Below are 19,740 nucleotides of genomic sequence, written 5' to 3' on the forward strand. Positions count from 1 at the left end.
TCATGGAGATGGAGCTAAGCAGGCACCTCGCTGCAGTTTCCTGGCGAGTGGCCCACAAGGCTGGTGACGTCACCCTGAGGAAGCCGGTCACTTGTAGGGGCACAGGACCTGTGCTTTCGTTAGCTGTCCTTAATGGATACTTCAGGAAGAATTTCAGAGGGGCTTATGCGGGACATAAAAGAAGAGCATGAACAGAAGATGCTGAGTTGCACTGAGAAGCATTATGTCAGGCTTGTGCACTGGGTAGTTTTTTAAGGTACTGCAACTCTGTACATTATCTCCCACGGTCTCAACACCACTGGTTGCAGGTTAGTAGGTCTCACGGGGGATCTTCCATGGTCTCCACCATCTTGTTAGAAGTAACTGCTACATGGAAGGCAGTACTAGAGGAAGCAGCACACGTGAATCAAGCAAAAGCTTTTACCTGGAAGTATTATTTCGGGAAAGCCCATTTTTCTTGCGATTGCAGTTGATCTATCCACCAAATGTGAAAAATTCTTCTGAACCTGCGTGAGGTCACCTGGCAATAGCTTCAAAGATATCCAAAGCCCTTTAAAGACATAAAGGATGAACTTTGGTTCTCTTTATGATCTATACCATAAGCCCACAGAGAAACGCTGAGAAAAATATATGCATCATATTAATATACAGATACTTTATTAGAAAAATGTAAATTCTCCCCCAATTAACTTATAATTTTAATGACACTCACATCAAAATCACAACATGCCTTTCTTGAGAATCTGACAGGGGTGTGAACAGATGTTTACTCTTGGGGAAAAGAACATGAATAAAGATATCCCCTATCAGATACCAAAATACAGACAGAGCTGTAGTAAAGTGTGGTAGTCTGGTAGAAAAGACATTTAAATCAATGGAAACAATTAGGTTAAGTCCTATAATACATAGCAATTTAATATATAGTAAAGATGGATAAGAAATTCTGAAAAAAAGATGCAACAATTTTATAAATGTGCTGGAATAATTCTCTTCTACTTCAAAGAGAATCAAACTAATTTCTCACCTCGCATTTTCATAAAACTAAATTGTTAATATAATAAAGAAGTAAAATGAATTTTTTTCTAAGACTAGAGACAAATGAAGAAATCATACAGAAAAAGAATTATCTCCGGGACACCTGGTGGCTCAGTTGGTTAAGTGTCCGACTTCGGCTCAGGTCATGATCTCATAGTTTGTGAGTTCGAGCCCCACGTCAGGCTCTGTGCTGACGGCTAGCTCAGAGCCTGGAGCCTGTTTCAGATTCTGTACCTCCCTCTCTCTCTGACCCTCCCCTGCTCACACTGTCTCTCTCTCTCTCTCAGAAATAAATAAAACATTAAAAAAAATTTTTTAAAAAGAATTATCTAGATAGAAATGGAAAATTTTGGTATTTATAAAGAAGTGAGGGGAGCCTGGGTGGCTCAGTCGGTTAAGCACCCAACTCTTTTTTTTTTTTAAAGGTTTATTTATTTATTTTGAGAAAAAGGAAAGTGAAGGGGCAGAAAGAGAGAGAGAGAGACAGAATCCCAAACAGAATCTCTGCACTGACAGTGCAGAGCCTGATGCGGGGCCCGAACCCATTAACCACGGGATTATGCATAACCTGAGCCGAAATCAAGAGTTAGATGCTTAATGAAATGAGCCACCCATGCACCCCAAGTGTGCAACTCTTGATTTTGGCTCAGGTCATGATCTCACCGTTATGAGATGGAGCCCTACATAGGGGTCTGTGCTGAGTGTGGAGCTTGATTGGGATGCTCTCTCTACCCCCCCGCCCCCCGTCCCTCTCCTCGTTTTCTGTCAAAATAAATACACATTAAAAAAGAAAAAAAAAAAGAAGAAGTGAAAGGCAGGCAATGAAATAGTGAAATACCTATAAGAAATTATGAGAAAAGCATCAAATGAATAGAACATGAATAGACAAATCACAAGGAAGTATAAGAAGTTGGTAAATTTTGACAAATCAAAAACTGAAAAATATGTGTCCTATATAAGACATTGTTATCTTCAGGGCACCTGGGTGGCTCGGTTAAGTGAAGCATCCGACTTCGGCTCAGGTCATGATTTCACAGTTCATGGGTTTGAGCCTCACGTCGGGCTCTGTGCTGACAGCTTAGAGCCTAGAGCCTGCTTGGGATTCTGTGTCCCTCTCTCTGCCCCTCCACTGCTAGCACTCTGTCTCTCTCCGTCCCTCAAAAATAAATAAAACACTAAAAAAAAAAAAAAGACATTGTTATCTTAATAAAAACTGAGCAGGAAAACTCAAAAAATGTAGAAAGGCTAGGTAATTCTTTTTTAGTTTTATTTTTTTTTAATTTTAGAGAAAGAGGGCATGAGTGGAGGAGAGGAACAGAGGAGGAGAGAGAGTATCCCAAGCAGGTTCTGTGCTATCATGTCAGCAGAGTCCAACCTGGGTTCAACCTCACAACGGCATGATTATGGTCTGAGTTGAAATCAAGAGTCAGATGCCTAACCAACCAAGTCACCCAGGCGCCTCAAGTAACTTTTTTAATATGCAAGAGAACTATGGAAATTTACTTTCCGCCTTTCAAACAGGTACAGATTTTTAAATACCAGGGTCGCAAAGTCGTCACTGTGGTAATTAGCACCCACTGACGAGTTCCAAAACAATAGAAATACATTTTGTTACTTGTTTTAGATTCTTTAATGATTCCTCACATGTCTTTCCCACCCAGAACAACTGTGAACACATGGAAAACTAAATATGCTGAAAATAATGAAGAATGTAGTTCCCGATTGCTTCCATTTCAGAGGATGGTAACAGGGTGGTAAAAAAAAAAGTACCCAATCTTCAAAATGATCCCCAAATCATCGCCATCTTGGTATTTGAAATTTAAAGTTTTAACTAGTTTTTATTATTTGAATTTAAAATGCAGCTTCAGGGGCGCCTGGGTGGCTTAATCGGTTAAGAGTCTGACTTTCGCTTAGGTCATGATCTCGCGGTTCGTGGGTTCGAGCCCCACATTGGGCTCTGTGCTGACTGCCAGCTCAGAGCCTGGAGCCTGTTTCAGTCTGTGACTGCCTCTCTCTCTGACCCTCCCCTGCTCACACTGTCTCTCTCTCTCTCTCTCTCTCCTAGAAATAAATAAAACATTTTTAAAAAAATCACTACACTATACACCTGAAATTAATGTTACACTGTTAACTAACTGGAATTTAAACAAAATCTTTATAAAAAAATTTAAAAAAATAATAAAATGCAGCTTCAAGGAGAATTTCTTAGCTAAAACTGTGTCAACAGAATGATGAATGGAAGCACTAAAAACAATCAATGTTTTGCTAGCAAGCCCATTATTTCATATTACTATCTATTCATTTGTATTACTTTGGTCTCTTTCCTCTCAATTTTAGGTAAATGTAATTTTAGGTAATGTAATGGGATGAACATTCACAGGATGGAAGAGAATTTTCCCCAAACCTCCTTCTTTTTGTGCTTTTACTTCAGAGTCAGCATTGGGATTGTGGGGCAGACAAAACTGAGCAAAGACTCATGGGATACAAATTTGTTTCACGCAATTTATAAAATATAGCTGTGATCCAATCCGGTGCTGGGTGCATCCTCAGTGCCAGTCAGTGTTCAAAGCCTTGAGCAGGAAGCTGAGGGGAGCCATCCCCACCCAGCAGGGGCTGTTTTGCATCAGAGAAAGATAGTGAAAAGGGCAGGAGTCCAAGGGCCCAACTGGAATACCCACTCCCAGCTTAGTACATAGAACTGTACCTTGTCCTTTGTGATTCACTTCCTTCGCTGCTATCACTTTATTCAAGACTGAAGTGAGTGGCTCATTCTCCCCAATCACATGGGATGTTATCAGGGGCGACATGATTAGCTGTCTCTGCCGGATGTAGGTTTCCATTGCAATTCTGGGAAAGTCAGAAATGAGAGGTTAGGCAAAAAGGGGAAGTTTCTGTAGCACAGCTTCAGATACAGTGGGTCCTATGGGAATAATCTGGAACTAGAAACACTGGACATACCTAACTGGAAGGCGCTTTCTTTCCTGTATTTTTCCATGAGGTGCCCATCTGGCTCATTTCTAAGATGAATCTGGTGTCTAAGAAAGGCACCCAATGGAAAAAGGAAAAACAAACCCCCCAAGAACAAACAAACAAAAAAACAAATCAAACTGATGGCCAAATGTTAACAAAATCAGAGGCAATGTCTAATGCTCTTTCTGAGGTGGGACAGGCTGATGAAACGAGATGAGGCAGGAGACCTGGCCTCCAGTTCTGTTTCCACCTAACAGTAGCTCTGGGCCTCAGTCTCCTCATCTGTGAGGAGATGGGCCAAGATCTATGCCTCCCGAGGCCTCCATGTGGCACCAACACTCGACCTTCAGGAGCGGTGCGCAAGCATCAGCTTCTGGAGGGTGTTCTTAGATTCTCATGTGATGACACACTGTATTCGGAGTTCCAGTGGCACGGCCACCAGCAAACAAGTTTCACTTTAATGATCCCATCAGGCTACAGCTCGTACAGGGTGATCAAAGAACCAAACACAGCCCCTGCTGACAGCCCGAGCACTCTCAGGAACTACAGATCAGCCTGCTGCAGTACAACAGTCATCCTCTCTGATGTGGTTTTCTTCTCTTGCCCACACGCCGGCCAGCATTCTCTGCAGGGCTCTGATCTGGACCCTGATAGTAGCAGGGAAACATATTGCAATATCTTACTGAAAAGTGTGGTGGCTATGATCTGTGTGGTTGCTTGCAAATGACTTTCTCTTAGATGAACTGGGCAGAGTACATATAGGAGACTCTCCTAAGAGAATACGCTATAAAGCTTTTGAGATAAGTTATGAAAGCATTTGCCACTAATCTGAGGAGTTAAGCGCCAGAGACGGATTTGCATCATGAATGCTTTACAGTGGCTGCTGGCTGCACAATAAGCGGTAATCAAATTAGGGCTGGGCCCTTCAGAAACTCAAAGCGCGTATTATACTATGGTGAAGGCAAGCTCAGGGCTCACTGTTTCAATATGGCTGCCGGATGGGAGCTGGTTCAGAACTTAGGCGGGGAAGCACATAACCAAAGGAAGAAACCCACCTCAGAAGTGAAACAAACATACAGAATAACTCTCATATGCATGCATGCCGCTCCTATTATGTATATACACATATATAATATGCACATGTACACATCGCATGTATAATAGTGATACGTAAACACATTTGTAGATATGTCATATCCACATATACATAGATAAAATAACATCTGTGGACATGAAAGTTGTTTATATTTATAAGTAAAATATGTTTTAAATTATTAAAAATATATTTATATTTATTCTATATATTATTTAATATTTACTCATTAATGTTTAAGGTATATTCATATCTTTCATTTAATATATTAATATACCTGATTTAATAATATAAAATTATATTTGATATGGTTATTACATTTAATATATTTATTTTAATATGCTTGAACATGTATGTATATATTTATGGTGGGATCAGCATTTGTGAATTTGAAAGTTAGCTCATAATTCATATTAGTCCAAAGCTACATAAAGTTATTCACCTCACCACATTTTTGGAACATCAGTGTATAGTGGTAGGATACAGATAAGTGCATATTTTGCAAAGTATTAATAGCCGCCTCTGGATGAAGGAAGTGCTACTTAGCATGAGCTACTTGTACTATTATATTTAGAAACTGGTCGAAAGTGGTGGGCTTTAAACTGAAAGATAAAGGTTTTTATGCTTTGAATAAAATTACACATAATACGTATTTTTTGTAGGATAATTAAACAGTTAATTAAAAATTAAAAAGAGTTAAACAAAAATGGGGCAGAATCACCTTTGGTTGCCTCAACAGAAATAACCACTGGTAATTACGGAGTATATTCTTTGAAATACCTAAATTTTGAGGCTTTTAATGCACCGTAACAATTCATATTCTTATAAACACTGTATATTTCTTTATGCCCAAATTCTGGATATTGCATATATTTTTAAAACTTGGTCAAACCAAATACCAAACCTCCTTGTTTAATTCGCATTTCATGAACTCACAAGCCATTTCTTTCTGTGTGTATATGTGTACATATTTATGTGTGTGTGTGTGTATATATATATATACATACATATTATTTTCTGTTGGTATCCTTATGAATTAATACTAATTCTTTATATGTTAGCAATACTCATTCTTCTTCATACACATTACAAAGATTTTACTAAATTTTATCCTGCATGTAAGTTGTTTAAAATTTTTGGGTGGTTTAACCTATCAATTTTTCCTTTTTGGTGAAATCTTTAGAGTCTGACTCACAAAAGGCCTCCCACACACCACTATTACATAAACCTTCTATTTTCCTGTAGTATTTTGAGATTTGAGTTCTTACACTTATACAGTTAATCAGCCGATATTTACAATGGCACAAGATGTGAGACAAGGCTCCGACTTAAGTTTCATAAACGGTTAGCTCATTTTGTCAAATGATTCCTTTCTGTGTAGTTCATATTTCTCCACTGATTTGCACTATTATTATTTTTTAAAATCATATATTAACTCAAACATCTTTGGCAGGTTTCCAGAATCCTCAGTTGTTCTGTGGATCTGCTCCGGCAGCTACAGGCTGGCTGAGACAGTCACCTTCCCTCCCTGCCACGAGTGCCCTGTTAGGGGACAGTTCCAGCATCATCTGGGGCCTCGTCCGGGCCACCACTGCCCACACCTGGGGTAAGGCAGGCACAACTGCTAGAGCCAGGAATAGTATCCACACATATATTTCTTCGGGGTCACCGGGGTTGACATTTGCTGACCAACAGCTCCCCAGTGGCCCACCCTGGGCTCCAGCTCCTGAAGTCTGGAGGCCTCGGTGCTATAGCTCTCCAGGGAATCCTTCCATGTACTCCCAGGCTGCCTTTCCCTCCGCCAGGAGGAGCTCAGACAGTGGTCAGCCCTTCGCTCTCCTGGTCTCCAGTCTGGTGGCCGGAAGCTAGTCAGACGCAGCCACCAGAACTACAGGACCACGTTCTGCGATCTGACAAGATCTCAAGAGAAGCCTGGTGCTGTCCTACATGACGCCTTGTCTTCTGTGACACTTGTCCCACACAACAAAGCACAAATACACCTTGGCCTTTCTGACGCTTAAACAGCACCATGGTCTGGTTTCTAGTGCAGATATAGAATTGCCCCTCATATTTCACCAGTCCTTTCTGTACAATCAGGAAAGTTAGGGTTACCCTCTAACCTGTGATCCATATAAAGGACCCTGAATAAAGTCTTCTGTCCGCTTCTATAGCACGATCTTCCAGCAGAAGAGACTTTTCTTCTATAGCCGAGCAATGGTTCCTAGCACCTGCTTGTGTGTTAACAGATCATTCAGAGAACTAATCTAGGTCTCAAGTCACCTGGGATAAATGCCAGAGTACTTACTGCTGAAAGGGGATAAAATGCTGCTTTTCTTCATCATCCACCTTCCCGTGTATAATATCAGTAATATCCATCACTAGGAAAAAGATAAAACTTAATTAAAGAACTTAATTGCTTCAGGCTTCAGTAAGTTACTATGGAAAATGACAGGATCTGCAAACACAGGCCACAAGAGAGAGAGAAAGATATGGAGCAGGGACACTTCTGTCTTTGCCAGCGATCATTTCCAGCACCCATCCTACAGAACAATAAATTCATCAGGAGCTGCTCACACAGGCATTTAGACTTGCTCCGCTCAATCCTGAAGACCATCCACTTTTTAAAACACTATGAGCTCCAGTGCTCAATTCTTGAGAAATGTGAAACCAGTGGATTACTTGTTGGTAAGCCTGCACTCCCAGGCACAGGGGACACAGCTTGTTGTCAGGAGTGTCAACAGAAGGAAGACCTGAGAAACTCACGACCTGAAGGGGTCACCTGTCTCTTGGCCCTGACATGGTCGCACCTGGTTTCCATGTAAACAAAGGGAAGCCAAGGGCACTGCCAGCAGAGAACAGGAGATCACACGGTGATTTGCTTCTTTGTGCACAAGAGGAGGAACTAATAAAGCACTGTTCTAAGCCTGTTGCATGTATTATCTTATTTACACAGATACTATTATGTGCCCTACTTTAAGAGATGAGCGTCCCTCATCACTGGGGAAATACAAATCAAAACCACACTGAGATACCGCCTCACACCAGTCAGAGTGGTTAAAATGAACAAGTCAGGAGACTCTAGATGCTGGTGAGGATGTGGAGAAACGAACCCCTCCTACACTGTTGGTGGGAATGTAAACTGGTGCAGCCACTATGGAAAACAGGGTGGAGGTTCCTCAGAAAATTAACAATAGAACTCCCCTATGACCCAGCAATAGCACTGCTAGGGATTTACCCAAGGGATACAGGAGTACTGATGCATAGGGGCACGTGTACCCCAATGTTCATAGCAGCACTCTCAACAATAGCCAAAACATGGAAAGAGCCTAAGTGTCCATCAACTGATGAATGTATCAAGAAGATGTGGTTTATCTAGACAATGGTACTACATGGCAGAAGAGAAAGAATGCAATCTGGCCACTTGCAGCAATGTGGATGGAACTCGAGGGTGTTATGCTGAGCGAAATAAGTCAGGCAGACGACAGATACCATATGTTTTCACTCATAAATGGAACAGGAGAAACTTTTAAGAGGACCATGGGGGAGGGGAAGGGAGAAAAATAGTTGGGGAGAGGGAGGGAGGCAAACCATGAGAGACTCTTGAATACTGAGAACAAACTGAGGGCTGATGGGGGTGGGGGAGAGAGGAAGGGGGGTGATGGGCATGGAGGAGGGCACTTGTTGGGATGAGCACTGGGTATTATATGGAAACCAACTTGACAATAAACTGTAAGAGAAAAAAAACACTAAAGAGAGAGAGAGAGAGAGAGAGAGAGAGAGAGAGAGAGAGAGATGAGCAAACAGAGCACAGGAAAAGGTAAATAGCTGGCCCTAGATTTGAAGTCTTAAGTGGTAAAGCCAGAGTATGAACCCAGGTGCAATTACTGTGAGACCAGATCACTTAAGCTGATGTTAACTAACCAGTGGGCCACTCTACAGCTGCTCAAACCAGGCAAGGCCCACAGCCAGGAGGCAATCCCTTGGTTAATGGATTACAATCTGGCCATAAAGTGCACACTAGCAATCCACTCCCCAGATAACCTGGGGATTGGAGATTAAAAGAAGTGCTGAGATACGGGACATTTCTCATCTGTAAAACTAAGGATAAGGAAGGAAGCGCCCCCTCAAAGCAGCCCAAATGATGATGTGTTAGGCTTGGGAAAGAACAGAGGTAGTGAAAGGCTGCGGTAAAAGCAGGCTATGCTATCAACTTGCTGTCAGTCCTTAACAGACCCCTGCAAACAACATAGAAAAAAAACCCTGAAAAATCCTCATCTGGCACAGCCCCTTCCATAGGTGGTTCTTTGTTGATGAATCATGTAGTTACCCCAAAACACTGCTGACTGATGCTTGGCATCGAGGCTCAGGGTAAATTACTGTTCTCTCCTTACACACACACACACTCAGGGTAAATTACTGTTCTCTCCTTACACACACACACACACACACACACTCAGGGTAAATTACTATTCTCTCCTTGCACACACACACACACACACACACACCCTCCCCCAACAGAAAAGCAAGCAAAAGCCTCAAGCTTGATGTTCAAATCTCTGTGGCCCATTTTGAATGACAACAGCCTTATATTCTTAGTTCAGTAGACTGTCATACAGATGGCTAACTACTGCTAGGCCAGGGCTCCTTGCCTTTTCTGAGCTTTCATTTTAATTCTCGATCAGGAGTAATGCTATGCCCTCTTCACAGAGCGGCAGACTTTGACAGCAGGTACAGTGCAAGGCTTGTCACGAGATGATGATATCCAGTCTCATGGGATACAGAGGCCACCTCTTTATCCACACCGCCTACCAGGTCAACCCTGATGACATTTTCTGGACATTTGTTCCAGGAGAATTATGACTTTTCATTGACAGCTTTCAAAATTTCTCAGTGACCAAAACATCAATGTACCACCAGAAATGTCTTTCCTTCATTTAACAAACTACAGAAGAAAATGCAGGGCCCCTTGGAAGGTTGTGGGGTTTAATTTAAGCCAAGGACCCTCTCCGAAAGCAGTCAGAAACACAATGTTGCCTTTGATGAGTGAGTCTCCCAGAAAGGCAAACCACCTTCCAGGGAGAATTTTATTGGACCAAAATCAATACGCAGCCCAAAGGCAGGGCGAATTGCAGTGGTCACAACTGAGGCTTTCCTAAGGTCCTACCATGTGCAAGGCATGGTGCTGGGCACTGAGGGAGAAACAAAGGAGGGTCTAGGTGAGAACACAGAGCCCAAGAAAAGATAACTGGTAGCACGAGGCAGTGAATGCTGTGTGTCCCATACTAACATCGACAACCATCTTGCACTGTCTCTGGGCTTCCCAGCCTATCTTTAACTGTGCATGTGTGGTGGGAGAAAATACACGTAACAGACAATCGTGCCGTTTTAACTACTCTTCAATGTCCAGTTTAGCAGTAGTAAGCACATTTACACTGGCGTGCTGCCGACAGCGCAGTCCATTTCCAGAATTTTTTCACAGTCTCCAACTGAAACTCTTTCCCTTTTAAGCACTAACTCCCCCCCGTCCCCTCCCTCCAGCCCCTAGCAACCCCCATTCTATTTTCTGTGTCTATGAACCTGACCGCTCTAGGTACTTCACAGGAGTAGGATCATGTTCATCTGTTTGTGTGACTGGCTTATTTCACTTTATACAACATTCCCAAGGTTCATCCGTGTTGTAGCCTGTGGCAGAATTTCCTTCCTTTTTCAGGCTGAGTGACGTTCCACTGTATGTATGGACCGCATTTTGTTTACGCATTTATCCATCCTTGAACATTTGGGTTGCTTCTACCTTTTGGCTATTGCAAATCATGCTGCTCTAAACCGAGTGCACAAGTATCTTGAGACCTTCGGCTTCCAATTCCTTTGGTAGACACCCAGAAGTGGGATTCCTGGATCATAAGTTCTACGCTTCATTGTTGGAGGCCCTCCCATGCTGGTTTTTTGTTTTTTTACAGTGGCTGCACCAAATTTACATTTGTCTCTGGGTCTTGCTGTACCTGCTACTCCAAAAGGTCTTCGGAGCCCACAGGTATGCTTTTTGCCCTCCTTCAGCTCCATGTGGCCCACCCGGACAATCTGGCACACGAGGCTGATGCGGGGCCGGATGAGGTCTGTGCTACTGAGGTCCTAAAGGGGCAGAGAGCAAGCAAAAGGACATCATGTGGCATCACCCGTCCCCTTTGTTTCTCTTTTCACTCTGCAATAGAACACCATTCAGACCATACTTCTTAGTGCTGGAATATCAAAAGGACGCCTCCCTTCTCCAGACCCACCCCAAAACTACCAGGGCATCAGAGAAAAATGACTCTATTCACAAAAGGAAGCGATTTTTTTTTTTAATTTCTTGGTTCCTACTTCATTATCGAGAAATCAGATCACATTCAATCTAGAGTCTCTAGTTTATCAATTTAAGCAGGGCATTTAAAAATTGGGACACCTGTCATTGCTACTTTATATTCTGCCAGGACATAACTGAGCACAGGATACACTCCAGTGTCAAATGAAATCAAAGCTTGCATGATGCTGACATTTACTGGGTATCTACACACACTGGTGATATTTCATTTCATTTTTCAAATAATCCTGTGAGGCAACTGTAACACAGAAACTTCACATGCTGGTTTCTGTAATTATCTGTTTCATGAGAGGTATTCATCGAGAGCTTCTTGGTATATATTGATTAATGAAAGATGTGTAGATGTCTCTGTTTTTTTGTGGCTCGTGTTCTATACTTGTTTGTATTCTTAAGGATGGGTGAGTAAATCCATGAATGAGCCTGGAAAGCTCATTCTCTTTAACATCAGAAATAATTTAATTGCATCTCAAATTCCTTTCATGAAACAGCTGTCCAAGGCCCCTTTACTGAATCAAGAATTACTTTCTAAATAATCATTCCAAATCTATCTTCTGTAATTTAGTTAACTCGGGTCTCCAAAATAGGGATATACAGCAATGATAGCATCAACCCTGAATTTCTACTCTAAGTTTTGTGAGGCTTCTGTTAATAAAAAGATAAAGGCTCCGGGTGACTCGTTACATAAATTGGGGCACACGGCTATTATTTAATAGTGTACAATCCTTTGTAAAAGAAGTTTTTGTAGACTGTTTAATGATCAAGGAAGTGGTCACCATATTTTATTTAACTGAAAAAGCTGGACATGAAATTTACATCCAAGAAGATCCTAATTGGTAGGGGTGTGGGAGAAAGGGGATGAAATGCAGCTTTTCTAAAATTAGAAAGATTAGAAGACGGACCAGAGTTCAATAATTCTTTTTTTTAAATGTGTTTTTTTTTTTTTCAAAGTACACATTGACCGATAAGTGCTTTCTGATTTTAGGGAAAGATCCACATATCTTAGAATTGAGGAAGGGAGGCTTCAGGAAGAGTTTAAGCTCTTCTTCTGTCTTGGAATTACCAGGTGTAAAGATATAGGTGGGTCAGCTCATAAGTAGTCTTCACACCATGCTTGTCATAAAAATGAGATGTTAATAGAAGGAATAAATACGAATAGGGAGGTATGAATAAATGAATGAATGAATAAATGAACGAATGAATGATTAGACTGTACTGGGTCCACGGCTCCTTCCTATCACTTCCTTTGGCACTTTATCTGACTATTTTCCCTGCCATAAAGTGGGGTAAGAGAATAAGGAGATAGCATATATGCACATGGGCTTAAGGAAAAAAGGCAGAAAAGGAAGAGAGTATCCTCTTTAGGCCTAGTGGGAGCTGGAGAGGTCTGCCAACCAATGCTTCTAGAGCAGGTAGCAGTAGCTCTAGGGCATTTCAAAGACTAATGTCATAAAAAAGTGAGAGAACCCCAAGAAAGTTCTAACCCAAGACAAGAGTCACCATGTCTCAGCTATATAACTCAATAAACTGTCTTGCTCTTGACCTAGATAGAGCAGCACTCCTCCTACCTTGGAGAAGTTGAGGAATACAGGGGAAAGGCCATTAAAATAGGAGCAAACAAAAAAACCCCAGAGATCGCACCTTTGCGCGAGCTGTAACCTTGGTCTGCAATGCTCTTCTCTTTATCACCATTGCTCTCTCATCAACTTCAAGTTCTTGCTCAAATGGGCCCTTCTCGTGACAGTCTGTCCTGACCTAGTATTTAAAAAGCATCCCTCCCCCAGCCCAGAAACTCCCAACAACAGCCCCCCAAAGTACTTATGACTCCTAACATTCTATACAATTTACTCATTTATGTGACCACTGTTTCTCCCCCTTTTGGACAAAAGCTCCTTGAGGCCAGGGATGGGTTTTTATTTCCCTCCTTTTTTAAAAATATATTTATTTTTGAGAGAGAGAGAGAGACCCAAGAAGGCTCTACTCCACGCAGAGCCCAACACAGGACTGGAGCTCACAACCGCAAAATCATGACCCGAGACGAAATCAAGAGTCAGAAACTTAACTGACTGAGCCACCCAGGCACCCCAGGGATGTTTTTTCTGATGTGCTCACTACTATGCCTCAAGTGCCTGGATCAGTGCCTGGCATCTAATAGGTGCCTGATAAATACCCACTAAATAAATGAGTGGTTATTCCTACTAAGGGGATTATGATGATTTTTCTTGTCATCTTTTCATTTCCGATGTTTCCCACATACTTACCATGTGCATCTGCTGACAACATAAGCACAGAGAATTATTAAACGTAAGGTAGCACTTACAGTGAAAACTGCTTGAAGGTTATTAAGCTTCTCTATTTCCTTGGGCATCCCATTGCTGCCCCAACGAATTAGGTAATTCTCACTGGTGAAGGAAAAAAAAATTATCCTTAATGAAGGGCTAACTGGGGTTGGAGCTACCTTTGGTATAGACTTAGCGGGGTAAAAGGTAGGACCAAAAAAGCTCTGCTGAATTTATCAGGCAAGTGTGAATGTAGCACATAAGTGGCCACTCCCTGGTCTCTTGGCTTTGGGGAAGGGTGTGTGCCGCAGCCCAGCCCCGAGAGGCACACCCAGGGTGGACCCAAGACAGACACTGCTCCGGAAGGGCACAGACAGCAGATTCTCCCAGATGCTGCAGGGGGTTTTTCTTCTACCTCAAATTCTTTGTAGAACAGTTTCAGCTTTGCTGAGTCAGGACTAACATCTCGAAACAATCATTCCAAATCCATCCCCTGGAATCCACACCACCACACTCAGATAAAATTTCTATTGTAGAAATAAACGATTTGTCAGTAACTATTTTTAACCATCACCTCAAAAATAAATCTGTGTTCTTAGGTGCTCAGCTAAGTAGCAGGATGACTGTAGGGTCAAACAAAGCCTATTATTCTCTATAGTTGTTTTAAAAAGTTCCTTTTTTTAACAGACTTTTTTCCCCCAATATTTATTTTTCAGAGAGCATGAGACAGAGCTTGAGTGGGGGAGGGGCAGAAAGAGGGAGACACAGAATCAGAAGCAGCTGTCAGCACAGAGCCCTATGCGGGGCTCAAACCCACAGATCATGAGATCATGACCTGAATTGAAGTTGGATGCCTAACCAACTGAGCCACCCAGGTGACCCAACAGACTTTAGTTTTTTAGAAGAGTTTTAGGTTAACAATGAGGTTGAGTACAGAGAGTTCCCATATAGCCCTGCCCCCACCCATGCACAGACTCGCCCACTATCAGCTTCCCTCAGCACAGTGGCACATTGTTTACAACTGATGAACCTACACTGATAGGTCATTACCACGCAGAGTCCACAGTTTACCTTAGGGTTCACTCTTGGCGCTGTGTGTTCTATGGATTTGGACAAACGTATGATGACGCACACCCACCATTACGGAATCCTAAGGAATAATTTCACTGCCCTAAAATCCTCTGTGCTCTGCCGATGCATTCCTCCCTTTTCCTGTCCCTGTCACTATGTTCTGATGAGTTTTATGTGATTCTAAGACCCAGGGAGTACACAAATTGTTCCAGCAGTCAAGAGAAAGGCTCAGTAGCCCAAAGAATTTTACTTTCTATCACCTAGAGATCCTCCTCTTTCTCTATCTCCCCCTCCCAGACCCAGCAAAGAGCCCCTGAGGGAGATGCAGGTTAAGAGCAGGTCTTTTTGCAAGTTCAACAGCAGATGACCTGGGACTTGGCTACCTGATGAAGGTGGACTGGTCCGGGTCATAGAGGGCCATGAACAACTCGGCGTCCTCCCCAATGTTGCACACAAAGTTCTTGAAGTTCACGTAGAGGCCATAGGTATGGACGGTACTGAAGACAGACTGGCCCCGCAAGTCCAGGTTCTGAAGAACAGACTGAACACAGGAAAAGAGAAAAAAGCATCTCGGTTTCAGCCAATGAGAAATAATGGCAAAGACCCGGGATAGCAAATGGGGGACAAATATAATTACCACCTGTGCTCCGTCAGAAGCACTGACTGAGAAGAAAGCATGTGTAAGTGGCCACATGGTCTAGTGAATAAAATACAATCACTATTATTTGAATGATCAAGACTGTCCTGTTCAGGGCCTTAAGCCCAACTAATTCATTAAGGGCTGTCTAAAGATGACTCATGGTCTAGCAGCTTCAAGAACTTCTCTCTCACAACGGCTTCTGAATGAACCCCACCAGCACAAAAATCATGACTCATCATCCCTCTTTTTGGGAAAAGCTCTCATTGCAAACAAGAGATTCCACTGGAGAGGCTTCACCCTCATGGTGAGCCACTGGATCTAGAAACACAAGTAAATGCTATCACAACCGTGCTAGAGAAACAAAACTACAAATTAAATAAAGAGAAATGTTTACTTAATAGAACAGAAAGGTTGGAATAATATCTATGAAAATATCAATATGCTTGGTTCTTAGCCATCATACTATGAGGGATGGTTTTTTCTTATCCTCTTTCACTATACCTGTCTCATTTGTATTTAAGGTTCAACTGCTACTTTCAAAATCTTTAAATGCTTTATTTTTAAACATGATTTTATTAGTTTGGAAATGGTATTATATATACCAAATGCAGAAGGTTACATGGTACCAAGGCTCCCTCCCACCCAGTTCTTCCTAGAGGCAACCATTAATCAAATTCTTGTCTATCGTTTCAGAGTTAGTCTACACATGGGCAAACACAGTGGTATGTGTATCCCTCTCTGATACAAAGATGAGTGTATTGTACACCCTGTTCTGCATCGTGCTTTTTCTGTTCACGTGTACCTTTGTGATCCTTCCATATCAGAAAGTATACCTCTGCCTCATTCTTTTTGCTGTGTTTTGCTTTCCAAACAAGGCAATGGATGATTTTCTAAACATTTCTACCTCTTGTTGTCAACTCCCTTTCGTTAAAAACAAAAGCAAAAATGAAACCTCATCTGTACATCGGCGGAAGTGTACCTTTTCTTCTTGGATCTTTTCCTCGATCCTCTTTGAGGCCATTTCATGGGCCCTGAAGAGGGCGATGGTGCTGGTTTCATCTGGATCCAAGATGTTCCCGTTATCATCTCTCACTACCAGATCTAATCCAAGCATTCTAGAAAGAAAGGGGTGATCAGCGAGTTCTCCTCGTTAGAACAGACTCTTTCCTGAAGAGCCCAGGAAAGAACCCAGAGGATTCATAGTTAGGAAGGATGGGTGGTGGACAAGTCAGGTTAAGAACATCTCCCTTGCCTTTTCTCCTTTCAATTTCTGCCTCCTCTCCACACAACAAGAGACGGAGAGATGGAAAACTTATGGTAATGTTAACCAAACATACAATGATACGCAAAGTAATTTGTTCCACAGAACCTCAACACAAAAGGCAACAAGGCAACAGTGGCACTGATTTTGACCAGATTCCTCTGACCGATGCCTCTTCCCTGAATCTTCTATTGTTTGGCACAGGAACAATGATGGACCAATATACAAATATCTGGGGGCCTTGCCAGATTTCCTTAAAAGTTCAGTGTTAAGGGGCGCCTGGGTGGCTCAGTCGGTTAAGCATCTTACTTCAGCTCAGGTCCTGATCTCCCAGTTCATGGGTTGAGCCCCACATTGGGCTCTGTGCTGACAGCTCAGAGCCTGGAGCCTGCTTCCGATTCTGTGTCTCCTTTTCCCTCTCTGCCCTCCCCCCACTCAAGCTCTGTCTCTCTCTCTCTCTCAAAAATAAATAAAACATTAAAAAATGTAAAAAGTTGAGTGTCGAGGACAATCCTTAATTCAAGACTGTCTAAAAGGAGATCAATTACATAGGTCTTGGCTGTTGGAATCTCATCACCTACCTGCGAGCATGGGTAGGATCAGGATTTGATCGGGATTTGAATCTTGGCTTTAATAGACACCTCTAAGTAATTTACTTAATTTTGTAAAGCCCTGCCTTCCTCATCTGTAAATATTCCCTACCTTTCAGTATCATTGGGAGAATTTAATGAGATAACACGTTAAGCACATAACACAGTATCTAGTATATAGTACACTCTTGGTAAATAGCAAGCAGCCCTTAATGCAGCAACCGGCGCAAGAACACACCTGTTGTATTAAGTTGTAGCTCTGCGTGTTACACAGAAAAACTAAGAGTCGTATGGTCTATGCACGGCACAATCTCTACCAAGGCTCTTATGCCCAATGTGCACCCAGGAGTAGAAAAAAATTATGCTCAGTTCCAAGAAGATGGCGACTGTGGTAGAAATAGGATATTGCTATCTGAATGCCTGGCGAACATTCCAGGCACCAGCAATTTGGGAGAAGGGAGGTCCAAAGAGCGAGAGAGCTGAGGGATAACCGTGAGATGTGCCAAGTCTTTGGGAAGACAGCAAAAATGTCTAATTACCCTCCTCCCTGTTTTACAGCATCTCCATCAACTGATTGAATCTGGCAGGTTCTTTTGGCGGCAGCCAGACCCACAGGCCACCCAGACGCATGAGCCATGGGTCTTGGAAGCTGCTAGAGACTAAGCGCTGAGGCACTGAGTAAGCAGCCTGATGGCTTGAACTGCTTCTCAAGGCTGAATGGGAAGGTAGGCGTGTTCAACTGCTTGTGGGACATTAACATCCTATGCTGACAACCAGAGTCCTCTAGGCCAATATCATACAAGACTCCTACTAGACTCAAAAACACAGAGGCTGCATAGCATAAGGGAGGGCCTGATGTATCCCACCGTAGCTGTTTTTGAAGAAATGCCCCCAGCACACGACTAGCAGTACAACTCCTCTGGTTATAGTCCTGTGAACAGACAAGTGATAAGGGAACAATTCATTCTTATCCCTAAGAAGGGAGCTTTATTTTTTTAATTTTTAAAAAATTTCGGTTAATGTTTATTTTTGAGAGAGAGACAAGGGGCGGGGGGGACGGGTGGAGAAACAGAGTGTGAGCGGGGACGGCAGAGAAAGAGGGAGACACGGAATCTGAAGCAGGCTCCAGGCTCCGAACCATCAGCACAGATGCCCAATGTGGGGCTCAAACTTGTGAACTGCGAGATCATGGCCTGAGCCAAAGTCGGGCACTTTACCGACTAGGCCACCCAGGTGCTCCAAGAAGGGTGCTTTAACCATGGAATCGTGTGTTTGGGCCTCAAATTTAGCCTTTCCCACTTATGATCTCTGTAACGTGGAGGTAACTCACTCAAGCTCACTTGGTCTATTTTTCTAACCATAAAATGGGCTAGAATCAAGTAATATATGTTAAGGGCACATAGGAGATTTAAAATAATGGTTGAATCTAAATCTTGTAATGCTCTCTTTACTCCAGCTATTTCTGAATAAGGCTGTCAGAGCCTATAACATTTAAGTGAGTAGGATAATGAGCTGTATTTTAAGTAGATCTTTGCAAAAGTCCTGAGGTTGGAGAAGTAAGGTAAAGGGGGAGGAGGGAAAATCACACATGCACAAGTTGAAGAAATGTAGAAAATGAACTAGACGTCAAAGAGATCATCAACAAAACTAACTGAGGAGCCACCTCAGTCTTGTAAAAGGAGTTGGTCAGGGGAACGAACCCCAGCCCAGCATAAACTCATGAATTGATGAATTTCTTATTTTCCAAAGGGCAGGAAAGTCTGGAGCCTATATATCTGCCGGAGCTAACCGGAAGATTAACAAAGTGATGAACTCTTTAGAGGTTACCAGAGACATAATCAACAGGCTAAAAATATGTTTTTACTCTTCTTGTAAGTTTAGTTTTCATACACTGCAAACAACAGTCCCAGTTAGGGAACCTGGAGAGAAAGACAGAGAATGAGTCTGATGCTGATTTAAAATCCACTGTTGAAACAAAAACTGAGACAGTCCCAGGTCTGAGAAAATGTGACTTCTGATGTGCTGTCCCTTTCAGTCTGCTTGGCATCGAAGTCTCCCCTGCCCTGATCATCTGTCGCCTCTTTGACACACATCCAAGAGCAGGGTCTGGTCTAAGAAGAGACTGTCAAACTTTTCCAACAAAATTAAATGTTTTCCAAAGCAAAAAAGAGAGCAGTAAGCATTATTCTTTGACAACTCCAAGATCAAAAGCTGATGGCAAGGTATGGCCTTAGCATGAACATGCCCTTCTCTTTCCAAGTTCTTGGTGAACTCATCCTTAGTTTACCTGTTCCCATGGTCGATTTTGGCTGTGACCTTCTTCTTAAGCTCTGCCAGTTCATCCTTGGGGAGTGTCCCAGAGAGGATCTGGGACCGCCACTCAATCAGGCTGTACGTCATCTGCTGCAGCTGGCGAAAGAGTGTGACCTTGTTGTTCTAGGATGGG

At 42.5% G+C, this 19,740-nt stretch overlaps 1 protein-coding gene across 1 annotated transcript in view; it reads right to left on the reverse strand.

Annotated features, from left to right (window-relative positions):
• The window catches only part of DOCK5 (dedicator of cytokinesis 5), a 164,946-nt gene that overhangs the window by 106,348 nt on the left and 38,858 nt on the right, over positions 1-19,740 (reverse strand). Inside the window, exons 5-12 of the mRNA XM_077780138.1 lie at positions 19,582-19,730; positions 16,423-16,558; positions 15,187-15,344; positions 13,774-13,855; positions 11,098-11,227; positions 7,404-7,476; positions 3,740-3,882; positions 425-550 (exon numbers count right to left, since the gene is read on the reverse strand). Coding sequence (XP_077636264.1) covers positions 425-550; positions 3,740-3,882; positions 7,404-7,476; positions 11,098-11,227; positions 13,774-13,855; positions 15,187-15,344; positions 16,423-16,558; positions 19,582-19,730 — 997 coding nt within the window. The remainder of the gene's footprint in view (positions 1-424; positions 551-3,739; positions 3,883-7,403; positions 7,477-11,097; positions 11,228-13,773; positions 13,856-15,186; positions 15,345-16,422; positions 16,559-19,581; positions 19,731-19,740) is intronic.

The sequence above is a fragment of the Crocuta crocuta genome, unplaced genomic scaffold, assembly GCF_008692635.1.
Source record: "Crocuta crocuta isolate KB4526 unplaced genomic scaffold, BGI_CrCroc_1.0 scaffold395, whole genome shotgun sequence".
Taxonomy (NCBI): domain Eukaryota; kingdom Metazoa; phylum Chordata; class Mammalia; order Carnivora; family Hyaenidae; genus Crocuta; species Crocuta crocuta.